This window comes from Melanotaenia boesemani, chromosome 5 (assembly GCF_017639745.1).
Source record: "Melanotaenia boesemani isolate fMelBoe1 chromosome 5, fMelBoe1.pri, whole genome shotgun sequence".
NCBI classification, from domain to species: Eukaryota; Metazoa; Chordata; class Actinopteri; order Atheriniformes; family Melanotaeniidae; genus Melanotaenia; species Melanotaenia boesemani.
In genome coordinates, this window is record NC_055686.1 from 23,746,136 (window position 1) to 23,759,186 (window position 13,051).

The window sequence follows — 13,051 nt, forward strand, 5'->3', positions numbered from 1 at the left end:
AATGACAACAGCAGGTTGGCAGTGAGACAGACTGTGAGATGTTTGTTGTCCACAGCATCCAAGTTCAGCAGTAGTTTATACATCCATGGGCCACATGTAAGAATGCTTCTTCAGATTGTTTCACAGGTTCACAGCAGAAGTCTGTCTTTCAGTCTCTTAAAAAGGCAAAAATAACAAAAAATGTAAAACAAATAGTCCAGTCTTTAACTCACAATCCAGACAAGGAATTAAATAAGATTGTAGTTACGCTGGCGTAAATACTTAAAAAGATCAAGCCGTGGGTGCAGGAGAAATATGGATGTATGGTGAAGCAGGTAGCAGAAACAAGCACAGTGGTCCACCGCCCTAATCAGAGGCGGAATAAGAAAACCTGCTTGTGAAAAATCCACAACAAGTTCACTGACATTGTGGTTCCAGGTAAAGGTGGAGGCAGCAATTAGTTGAGTATATCCAGCTTTTTCGGACAAATCTGGATGATCAATGTCACTGCGCACTTACAAAAACTCAGTGCATAATTCGTGTCTCGTCCTTGACAGTGTGCCCATGAGGCATCATGCAGAAATCAGACTTGTCCATAGCAGCTCTGACAATGGCGACACCAACAGTCCCATTTAAACAGCAGACCAGCATGTAAAAGCCGAGGATGCTAGTCCACCTTTACAGAGTCAATGTTCCACTTGTTTAAAAGTATTTATTTTTTTCTTTAAGGTCCACATTATAATGCCCCATTCACAAAAACTGATTTGAGGCAGCACAGACGTGAACAGTCCAATTATCATGATTTCTTCAACTGCTCTCCTGGAGCACGTTTTAAAACATTAAATCCAAAAATAGTGATCATATTAATCCTTAAGCCCAGATCACTCTGAGGTTTTGAGGCAGTCCCAAGTCCACAGTCATTGCTCCATCTCACAAGCAGAGGGCAGTGTGGGATTAGAGATTAAAGTGAGTTAGAGTCAGAACTGGAGTTCAAAAGTCTTGTGGTTGAGATGGTCCTGTTTTTGGAGGGTAATACTTGCAGACTGTGTTTATCCTCAACACGGCAGATAGGAGAGCAAAAAGAGGGGGAGGTATGGTTTGACGTTAGACACCCTCCCCTTTAAACCATCATTCATTGCCATCAAGCAGTGCAGTATAGTCCAGTTCATTTCAGCAAACAGGCTTCCAAACCATGCATGCATTACCATGACAACTGTGGGCTGCTGCAGTTACCATGGCTGCCACTGCCGTCGATGGTGGTCTGATGGAAGCTTTAGTTCCAGCTGGATCAGCATGTCACTGTAGGGCAAAACAGAGCCCTTGCAGGCTCAGGCTTTACTCAGTGCCATGGGGTTGTAGACTCTGGGCCTAACTCAGGTACCAGCGACGCACTTTCGCATAGTGGGACAGGAGTTGTAGAAGGAGTAGGAGTGGAAGAGGTGTTGTTGGTGGTAGTAGTACGCAGCAGGTACCAATAGGGGCAATGGAAGAGGCATGGGCACCTTCATAACAAAGCAATCAATGGGGTTTTAAACAGCAATCACACCATAAATATATAAATATAGAGAGAAGCGATCATGATTGGATACAAAGGCAAAACATGGAAAGTAAAAGGGGCAAAAGGGGGAAGAGAGACAGTGATGCAGACAGAGTGAATAAGAGCATAAGAAGGAGAGAGAGGAGCAACTGAGAGAGCCAAGAGAATGAAAACGGTATAAAAACAGTAGAAACAAGCCTTGATGCATCTCTACACACACTGTCAGGATCCATCACTCATGCAAACCTAAGACAACCACAAACAAATACAGTTTAAAAATAGACACAGGCTCGTAATGGCTTCTATAGATGAGAATTTCATAAAATCTGATTTCAGTCTTATGGTTAAAAAACATACACTTGTGTTGTAATGTGCAACTCTGTTGCTGTTCTTCAACTGGTTTAAAAACAGTAACTTAAAATGAATTTTAAGTTTGAGTCAAACACTTGCTTTACACGGGGCTGTAGAGGACTGTCTGTGGTCTAATTAGGTTATATGCATAATGTACTTTGCCAGTCAGAAGTTATTTTAATGAACTGTCTGTCAAAATTATGGCACACATATAAAATGTGTTTATTTCTAATTTAAAGATATTAGACAGCTTATGACAGCATGCAATGTAACACCTCACTCGGTACAATGACTTAACATCTTGACACACCCCATGCATGGATTTATGCTGACAAAGGTAAGCTGGGTAATCATTCTGGATTCAAAAGCTGACCACTAGAATGAAAATAGAAACTGGATCAAAAACAGTAAAAACAAAAAAAAAAAAAAACAAAAACAAGCAGCCAAAGAGCTGCCTCGCAAGTATTACCTCCACCATCAATTCATCATTCTCAATTTTATAATCTATTGACAGTAAGGGTTGAGAAGCAGCAACATTAATGTACCAACCACAAAAACTAGTCAAGCAGTTGCTAAGCAAAGGCTGACACCTTGATGTGCAAGGGCCATTAAGTTTAATGTTCCAGCTTTTTCTCCCCAACATATACAACAGAAATATCATAAGCATGCATTATCTGCAACATGGATTGGCAAATGTAAAACATCATTTCCATCACTACTTTCATTCTAGCAGTATCAGCACTTAACACACCTCTGCAGGGCCCAGACAGACAATGTGTGTGTGAGAGATCATCTCCATAAATGAGCTTGTTATGAAATCTAGAATGCATTAAAAGTAGATGGAAAGGACGAGATCAATCTCATTTATCCCATGACTCAATTCCAACTCAGCCCCTGTTGAGAGAATTTATGTAAATACACAATTTAGTTTTTTAATTTTTTTATATTTTACATGGTTAAAAAGATGCAGAAATTGTACAACCTGTAAAAACAGACATCATATAATCTGGAAGGAATTTCAATGTCTGTAAAACTACCCGGGGATGCGTTGGTCCTGAGTTACCTGTGAACTTACACTTATATTACACATGCTTTTTATGAATGAGGATGCAGATTAGTAGGAGATAGGAGCTAAAACCAAGGCACCACATCCTCCCAGCGACCTTACCTCTTCCGGGCGGCTCTCACTGTTCTCTGGCTGAGCCCCAGAGGCTGGCTGCTGTGCCATGGAGCTCTCAGAGTCTGGTTCCACCTCTGTCACAGCTGCTGTGCTGGGTTCCGACACCTCTCTGAAAAAGAGAAGCACAGCTGGGGTGAGAAAAAGAACTGATACCTAACTGACAGGTAGTCCCTTACATGCATGCTACCATGAAGAATAAGACAAACAACAATATAGTGACTACAGTTTCTTTGCCTTTAATATATGCCATAAATCTCAAATTTTCTCATGGTGCTTTAAAAAGAAAAGATCATTGCTGAACAACTGATTCATGGGAATGAAGCAACTCAGGTCACAAAATAATCAAACAGCATGACTATATAAATTATTACAAATGTTATCATTGGTCTGCTTCTACTTGTGATGCTTTTCTTTTTGGAGAGTTTGACAAATCAATACATTAATCAAATAATTATTTTAAAAAAAGGGGGAAAAGATGCTTTTCATTGGCACTGCCAGGGGGTTTAAATGTATTTGACAACATAATCTGACATTTAAACCCATTTATTGACTTATTTTTTTCTTATTAAATCAACTCTGCCTGGGTGGTTGTTACTAATGAGGGGTCATGACTATGACTTCTTCCAGAGGTTTTCTGTGGTGGTGTTGTGTCAGACCAAAGATATTTATGGATGTAGTGAAAGAGGACATGAAATTAATAGGAAGAAAAGAGGATGCAGAGGATAGGGTTAAATGGAGGCATGATTTGCTGTGGTGACCCCTGAAGGGAACAGCTGAAAAGGAAAAGAAGAAGAAGAATGCCTACTGTTTAGGACTGCACTGAGTCTAATATTCCTGAAACACCAATATATCTCAATGCAATCATGCAATAACAGAGATTGAGCATAACTGTACTTTTAGTTGCCATTATTGTAAATTAGTAAGTTAATTAAAAAAAAAAAAAAAAAAAAAAAAAAAAAAAAAAAAAAAACAACATAATTACTATTATTACTAAAATTAGTAGTTGCAAGCTCCTAAATGAGCAATGGGAGGGTTTGTATGACAAGAGACTAAATGAGTAGGTCAAGAGACATACAGGGAACACAGGAGGAGTCAAAGGAAGGGTGCTGGAGGCCTGTGATCTGGGTCACTGCTATAAATAACTCACTAGCTAACTGACACCCAGGGTCACAAACACTCCTAAAACAAACTCATACTTTAAGACATACACTCTCATGACTGCGTGTGGTCTTCAGCTATGCATTGTGGTTATTATGAGTCAGACCTTACACATTCAAGCACTTCTCCTGATTAAATTTCACTGTTCTGTGATGTTATGTAAGATGGAGCAAAAACCCAAGCAGTATTACATTTTAGATAACTCTTGCTTCCCCTGCCTGCATTGTCAAAAGCCGCCTCCGCTGCCTCCATATGACAACACAGGGATAGAAACTGCAACCTGTAGAAAATCATCCTCTAGCTTCCTTAATTCTCAGCCCAGTGCTCATTTATCTGTACACTGTGCTTTGGATTTTTTTAACCAGTTTGCGCATAATGTGACACGTTTAAAAAAAAAAAAAAAAACTAAATTACAGATGCCAATAGCACATTTTGCGCATAGTTAATAAAATAAATAAAATCTGATCAGATACTTAACAAAAGGTATAGTTGTTTCCATTAAGCAGGATATTCAAATTACAAGTGATTTCTGTTTTATGTTATAATTTGCAGCTTATTTGAAAACATAAACTTGATAATGATTAGGACCCAACACTAAAGAAAACTATCTTTTACATTTTCTTCAGATCAAAGCGGTTTATATATCTTCCACTACGTTGTTTCAGTTTATCAAGAAAAAACACTGCAAATTCAATATGTTGAAATAAATCTAACACCTCCTCACGTTTAAAAAGCTGCAACAAAAACATTTATATATTTTAATATTTCACTTTGTGTCAGCTGAACAACTGACCTGATGAGTTATCATCAGTCTTCACCACTAGTTAGCTTGTCTTTGCAGGAGTCAATTTTACATCCTGGGAAACAACTTTCTGGATAGTGACTTCGCCTTTATTAAATGATATGAAAGTAATGCTTCTGGCCCCATGGCATGCCATTTGCTATAGACCCAAACAACAGACCCAGCCCCTTTTATTTCAAAATTGAAAACAATATCTGTTAAACATCATGCTAACCTAATACAAACAATTACTCGTGGCCTGGTCAGCTTTTAGCAAGATGTACAAGATAGTTTCTGGCAAGTTTCAAAATATCTTTCAGAGGAAGATCAGAAATGAAAGCCTATGGTAATTAATTTAATCCAGTGTATCTCAAAAGATTAATTGCTGGTAGAAGTGTCAGTGAAAAGAACAGAATTTCCTTCTTCCTCCACACCACACATTCTCCCCATTTGCCCCAGATGTGGATGTCTTGTGTGGTTTGTGGTAAGAGACAGATGCCACTAGCAATTCAAGCCCTTACTATAAAGGAGAAAAGAGAGAAAATGAGAATAACTGAGCTTCTGTGCAATGACTGCTTTTTATTTTCAAGTAGCAGCCTTGAATAACCCCCCATCCACCAACCCTCTACTTTTCCAACAAGTTTGTATTCATGACTAGACTGGAATGAGGAAGCAAAGCAACATCAACTGCAGCTTCAGGAATCATTTTTCAAACTGTAGGTCATAACATATAATTGATTTCTGCTGGTTTAACTTCTGAAACTGCTCATTAAAAATTTATCAGCTACATTTTGAGTTCCGGCAGTTCAACAACATTACTCTGATCAACAACAAATGACCATAGTGACTGGATAAAATGGACCAAAACATTGTCACTGATCATATCAGGCATTAAGTCACATCCCAAGAGAGGTGAGCATGATTGCTGGTGCCAGCTGGAGAATTATATCACACCATAAGGGGCCATTCTCACTGACTGAACAGATAACAGATGTCTGCTTTAATGATCTCCCTTGACAACAGTGAGATCATTAACAGCTATGGTCATACATCCCCCCCCCCCCCCCCCCCCCCCCCCCCCCCCCCCCCCAAAAAAAATATTGTAAGTCATCAAGATACATGTAAAGAATGACCCTGATGCAATATGAAATCAGTATGCTCTAATTAAATACAAAGACAAAAATCCACTTCAGAACGCAAGGGAAGAAATCAATACCTACATGCTTCTCATCACACCACAAATCTGAGACCATTATTTATTCATTGGTGACTTTCAATAAACAGCTATTTTAGGAAATGATAAAAAAAAGACCACCTCCCTCCTCCCATCTTCCCCCAACAAAATCTTCCCTGCTCCTTCACTCAACAAAAGGCTTTCACCGACGTCCCCACCCCCGGTCTTCCTCACATGGACGAACATGTAACGCGCTCATAATCAGGCCAATGTGAACTGATGACATATTTCACAGCCAGCAAGGAGCTGCCGGCTAACCAGTAGCGTATCCCGGCTAGAAAACTACCGAGAGCGGATAATATATCCCTTTTTGTTACCTGAATAACTGGTTTTAAAGTATAACTAGCAACCTGGAGCCTTGAGACTCCTCCTGGTTCACTCTTACCCGTTTTTGTTGCCTTCGGACAGCATTATGACCGGCCTTGAAAAGGAACCCCTGGGGATTAAAAAAAATTACAATCTGTGGCTAGCTGGTATTTCGCTTAGATGCGGGTTGAAATTAGACACGCAAAACACGAGATCCAGCGCGGTTGTTTCTATTTTTGATTAGCCGTATACTGCGTCTCTATCAGGGATGCAATGCATGCATGACGGCCATGTTGGCTAGCGCGGACAAGTCTACCAGAATATATAACTATCTTCCGGTCCAAGATTTCCAAAATAAATGGGGTGAGTTGACGCTGATAAACGTCGCGTACATCGAATTACGAGACAATACTGATAAATTAGCAAAATGGAAAAAAAAAAACACTAGATGAAAACTGTTTCTGTTACTATCAGGGAAGGGAAAATACACGAATAACACGAGAGGAGGCGGAGAGGACCCTTTTCTCGCCAGAGAAAACCAGCAAACGCAGTGCTGTAGAGGTGCCGCATTAAACGCCTGACTAGAAATGCGGCTTGTCAATAGAGCGACGACAGCGTTCAGGATTCATTTATAAACTATTGACCATTTTGTTATATTTAAATGTTGGCAAATAATACAGAAACTTATATATCGTTTTCACACACACAAGGTCGTGGTCCTTCCTGTTGTTGTAATAGTAATCATTGTGGAGCCATATTAATTCTAGACCACTTTTCCTATGGCCTCTGGGATAAACCGTTCTTACGAACAAATTTCGCATAAGCATACAAGTATATAAGCTTAAAATGTTTATGTAAACCTTGTACAAAAAGTAAGTAGGTAATTTGTTTTTGGTCGATTATTTCTCCCCTAATAACATCATCAAAGTTGCATTATACATAGTCTGAAAGCCTTATTAGTCACCTTTACAGTGAGGTATAACCTTGTAAGGACAGTGCTTTTGTGCCAGATAGTTGATATTCTTGTTAGTATTTACTAGTTTGTGATTAAGTGCTGCCAGGTGAATGCCAGTCACAGATTTATGACCGGCACCTGATGGGCACCTGATTGTGGACTGACATATCAGAATGAGATTCTGGAGTCAGTGGTGATCCCACATTTCCTTAATCTTATACCCTCCAGAATGGCAACGATCTTCCCCACAAAGCCAGGATCATCAGAGTGCCTCCAGAGTTTGGGAATTTAGAGAATGGAATGACCTAACACGAGTCCAGCCCTCAAACCTGTTGGAGACTTGTAGGATCATCTTGGTCATGCTGCAACTGCTGGAGTGACCAACACAGCCACGCTGGTTGACCTTCAACAACACCTGATTGGGGAATGGTATGCTATCTCACAGCAAAATGCCACCAGGGTGGTGACCGGCTTGAAGAGGGGTACCAAGCTGTTGTGATGGCATGTGGATCTACCACACGGCACTGAGGTACCTGACAGTGTAAATTTGTCTAAAAATGGCCAATATGTGTTCTTTTTATCCTTACTGTGGAAGAGTGTTATCAACCAATCTACCAGTTACTCCAAACATAAGTGTAAACCCACAGGAGAATATTACAGGTGACTTTGGAACATTTTGGGGGGCACTACATGATAAAGTATTCTGTAAAATCAGTGCTGTGGGGAGGATTCAATAATAACCAATTCTGTTCAAGAGGGATACACTTTTGATTACTGTAAGCCCAGGGACAGAAGATGTGAACTTGTAAATTCATTAAATATAACTGTAGAGAAAAAAGAAGAAAAAGAAAACAAAACACCCTGGTTGTACAACATTGCTAGGATATCTTTGATAAAATTATGATTTACACCACACCAGAAAAACAGTGATAAAGGCATTTTTGCTCATCTAGCTTTTCAAATCCAGACACATATGGACTTTGTCTACAAGTGTGCAAATGCAGATTTTTCCTGTATGTTTTAGCCTTTTTTCATGTTTCAAGGTTGCTACAGTAGAAAATTTAAACACTCATTCCAAGCTGAAGAGGTTCACTTGCACTGCACATAGAAAGGGAAATTTAGAAAATTTAGAAAATAATGATAGAAATATCCATGTTCACATCCTGAATGAGGTACCATTTAGTACAAGTCCTCCTCCTGGTTTGTCCAAAAGGTATAATACCATGTTGAGAATACTGCCCCTATATTGCCCCTTTTATGTATACATATCAAAGTAACCACTGGATCCATGCTCAATATAAACAAGGGTCATGTGCTGTGTGTTTTCTGTCACATTAGAGTAGGTTATCTTTGAAAAGGTGCTAAAGTTCTCATCTGGACAGAATTCACTTTCATCTCCACTGAACTTAAATTTAAAAATGAAACTGTTGTGAATATAGTCACCAATTTAGAGTGAATCCCACAGTTACTGCAACACATTATTTTAAAAAAGTTTACTAACCTTTTTGAAAGGTATCGTTTCTCCGACCCCTTACTTAAGTTAGACTTTTTGTCATCCTCCACCTCTTGCTCTTCGTATGCTTTCTGTGAGATATTTGAAAGTAAGAAAAATGATGGGGAAATGGAAATAAAACAACTACCAGAATCTTGAAAATGTATGTCAATATTATCACATGAAAGATTTCTTTAAACCCAAAGAAAAGTAAGAAAAATATGATGCACTTCTGATCCATTATTTGTATTATTGAGAATGACTGACACCCACAACAGTTTAATCACTAACCTTCATCTGACTGGAGAGTTGGATTTTATCCGTGGAGGAGGACGATGACTTTGATGAGGAGTCTGATTTGGAGTCAGAATCTGATGAGGAATCTGAATCTTGAACCTTAGTCACCACCACTCGGTCTTTATTGGCTTTCTCTTGTCTCTTTTCCTGTTCCTCTCTTATCCTTTTTTCCTCCCTTCTCTTCTCTTCATCCTGGTGTTTTTTCTCTTTTTCTTCTTCCTGGCGTTTTCTCTCTCTTTCATGTTCCTCTTCCTGTTGTTTTCTCTTCTTTTCCTCTTCTTCCTCCAAGTGTTTCCTTTCCCTTTCCTGTTCCTGCATTTTCCTTTTTTCTCTCTCCAGTTCCTGTTGTCGGTCTCTTTCCTTCTCCGCCTTCAGTCGTTTTTCCTCCTCTATATCTCTGCTCAGTTGTTGCCTCTTTGCTTCTGATCCTTGCAGTTGAGATCCACTGGAACACCCAGCAGTGGAGTGTGCTGTCTCTCCTGACATTCGGAAGGCTGAGGTTGCCTCCTCTGACTCCATCTTGTGTACGAGCAGGGAAAGGGGCCCAGGCCTGCGCTTTACAGGAGGTTCAGGGCTGCTGGACCGAGAGCTTGAGTCAGAATCTTGCCTCTGCATGGTGTGGGGTGGGAAAGACACCCCCCCTGGGCCACGTGCAGCCTGGGGGCCGTCTCCTTCTTGATCGTCTGTGTCTGGCGGGCTTTGCTTGGGAGTGTCAGGTAAGGGGAACAGGTTAGGGGGTGGAGAGGGAGGAGGCGTGGGATGGCGCAGGTGGTGCACCTGTGGTGGTGGGATGTGCTGTGGAGGCTGAAGCTTGCGTTTGGATCTTGCAGCTGCAGATGGGACACTGGGGGCCATCTGCAGCATGGGAGGTGGCGCCTTCTTTCCCCTTCGATCCCCACCAAGACCAGGTCCCCAATCCTCGTCATCGTCACTCTCATCATCTCCATCATCATCGTCATCACTGTCATCGGGAACATGATTTCCTGCTGAACCCCTGGCCGATCGACTGAGGTGAAGAACAGAATGAGCTGATCCAGGTTCACCTGGTGCGGTGCCCTCTTTCTCCTGGGCTCTGGGTGCAGCAGGGGGCAATCCTTGGCTGTCAGGTTGTCCCAGGACACGCACTGACAAGGAAGCTACGGCACGGGGAGGGGAGGGGGCTGGTGGTTCTTTGTGTCCTTGCTGAAACATGGTGCGTTGCATTCTTGCTCCTGGAACCAGGGAGGACTGCTGGTGGAGCAAACTATGACTAGAACCATGACCCATCTTAAAATCTTCTCCTCTAACATCAGGCTTGGCCACAGAAGGCTGAGGAAGAATGGCTCGATGCTGCTGAGCACAGAAATTATTTAATGTGTTTTACAGCATTTACAAGCTTTTGATTTTAGGAAAATGTTTTAAGAAAATGTTTTGTAATGTAAAAAACACCATGTTAAAAATAAGCTTTGTTACAGGATTATACAGTATAAATCCTGTTTTTGTCATTTTATTCAGTATATAGATGCTACTGACCTTATCAGAGGCATAAGAAGAGCTGTCGTCTTCAGAGTGGTCGTCATCATCCTCTGGTCCAGCTGGGCTTTCTGTAAGGCAGGGAAATGAGGCTGGGTCTTTTTCAGTGATGCACAATGTTACATTATTTGACTATATGTACTATCTGTTTTGTTATTAATTGTTAATATGAGTATATTACCATCACCGTCTTCTTCTTCCTGAGCCTCTCTTTCCAGTCTCTGACGAAGGAGCTCTTGTTGCTTGGCCAGATACTGTTTTATGAAACTGTTCTGGCACATCTCCTCCCCAATCTACAGTATGAAATGGCAAAAAATAAATAAAAATACATACATAAAATGGTATGACATGGTCCTGAAAGATTATCAAATTAGCCAGCTTTTAAAAGATCTCTTACCTGAGAGTTTGGTTGTAGTCCAATGTGAGAGGAAGATGACTTCTGCAGGTTTTCCAGCATTAGAGCCTACAGGAATTGAACATTAGAAATGCTAAATTAAACATGATGGCACAACAATGAAAGAAAATACCTGTAGCAATATATTTTAGCTTTTCATCTAGAATTTTTATTTCAATGACTGTCTGTGACGGTTATTCTATTGTGACATCTCTCTTTGCTGAAAGAAATCAAACATTTAAAAAGAAGGAAGACACATACACTACTTACAGTTGCTTAAATAAGCCTCTTCTTTGTTTGAATAAAAATAGGTCTACTTTTAATATGGAAAGAACAAACAAAATTTGTGCAAATTTAATGCAACGAGTTTATTTCCCTGCAGTTTGTAGGATAAACAAAACATGATGAAAAAGCATTACCAAGTCCCATGTTATTACGAAATGGCAATTAAATTTTAATTAAATCTGCGTACATTTCAAGATTATGCTGCCTACATTGCTTGAGTACACAATGAAGCTTTGAATTTCTAAACTTGCTGCAGTAGAGTGGAGTGTCTTACTTGGCAGATGATTAAGATTAGTGGATGACTACTATGGAAATTTGAATTAGCAATTTTGCTAATCATGCTAGACAGTTATAGATGTGTTATTCAATGTGCAAAGGCCCTCAAAAAAGAAACAAATGAACTGCTTTGACTATGTCTGATTTATAATGCAGAAACATGTTTACTTTTCTGATAAAATGCAACAATTTTAATCCAATAACAAATATGATACAACACAACTGAACTTAAAACATTTAACACAAGTATCTTTTTCAGTTTAATACATGCTGATAGATGATCAGAGACTTTGTATCACAGTGGCCATTCTAGCAATGCTTTTATTTTAAATTATGTTTATAAGCCTTGTGAAATATTATTCATTAATCTTATTCATACCACTTTCAAACGTGCAGATACACTTAAAATTAATCATTTCAGATATCCGTTCATGCAGAAAGCCAATAGTTTAACAATGGTGAAAATGTCTTTATAAACTATATATTTAATCATTATTAAAGAACATGTGGTGCTAAAAACATTTGGAAAACTTACTGGCAGTGGAGGTAGTTGAACTCAGTTTTCAATATTTATAGTCCTGTGGGCCTGGTTATTTATGGGATGAGCGCTCTGTGTAAAACGACTTTGTTATTTTAAGTAGAACTGAAAAACTATATATATATTAGTCGTCGATTACGCTCGTAAAATTGTGTTTACATCGCAAAGCGCGCTCCCGTAACCCTATCACACACCGCGCGCGCGCTGGCACTGTCATCATGTACAGTACACTATGTGCGGCTGTTGGCTTGCTTACTCTCAGCTTAGGCCTCGACTTGACAGGTGCACAGTTCAACTGTGTGCAACACGGTGTTTAGCGAGTAGTTGCCAATTAAGTGTGAACTTGCTGGTTAAACTGTTAAGCTGCATTGCCAGTTAAAATTTACTGTTGTTTACATGCAGTAACGTGTACAAGGCGATTTATGGATTCCCGCTTCGGAGCACACACACCGTTACGGCCTCTAAACGTTAACCCACCACCGTCTCTCGCCTCCTGCTGAACTTAGCTAGACTCGACACAGACGGCCAAAACACATGCAAAAACTTACCCCTTTAAGTCGCTTAATAAGTGTGTTTTTCTGTCCGCTTTTTGGGAGGTTTCTTTGCTCCAAAGCAGCTTTCAAATCCGCAACTCGGAGCGACTGTAGAGGTTTTCCATCAAGCGTAATATCTTCGTCCGCCATTTTGCTCCCTCCGCTTGTCTAAACTCTAACAAGCGTCGCTACGGCTGCTGCCCGGCGTCACTTTTCGGCAGTTTCCGGAAACGCTCGGTCTGT

General features: G+C 40.2%; 1 protein-coding gene across 3 annotated transcripts in view; it reads right to left on the bottom strand.

Annotated features, from left to right (window-relative positions):
- Positions 1-12,985, bottom strand: part of acin1b (apoptotic chromatin condensation inducer 1b) — a 21,938-nt gene extending 8,953 nt beyond the window's left edge. The window contains exons 1-7 of one of the 3 annotated variants that reach the window (XM_041986511.1): positions 12,824-12,985; positions 11,180-11,245; positions 10,964-11,075; positions 10,783-10,853; positions 9,265-10,599; positions 8,983-9,065; positions 3,036-3,156 (exon numbers count right to left, since the gene is read on the bottom strand). In XM_041986511.1, the coding sequence (XP_041842445.1) occupies positions 3,036-3,156; positions 8,983-9,065; positions 9,265-10,599; positions 10,783-10,853; positions 10,964-11,075; positions 11,180-11,245; positions 12,824-12,958 (1,923 nt within the window). In that variant the 5' untranslated portion in view covers positions 12,959-12,985. Of the gene's footprint in view, positions 1-3,035; positions 3,157-8,982; positions 9,066-9,264; positions 10,603-10,782; positions 10,854-10,963; positions 11,076-11,179; positions 11,246-12,823 lie in introns of all 3 variants that reach the window. The other 2 variants (XM_041986509.1, XM_041986510.1) reach the window with 2 other exon arrangements.
- Between the last annotated feature and the right edge of the window lie 66 nt (positions 12,986-13,051).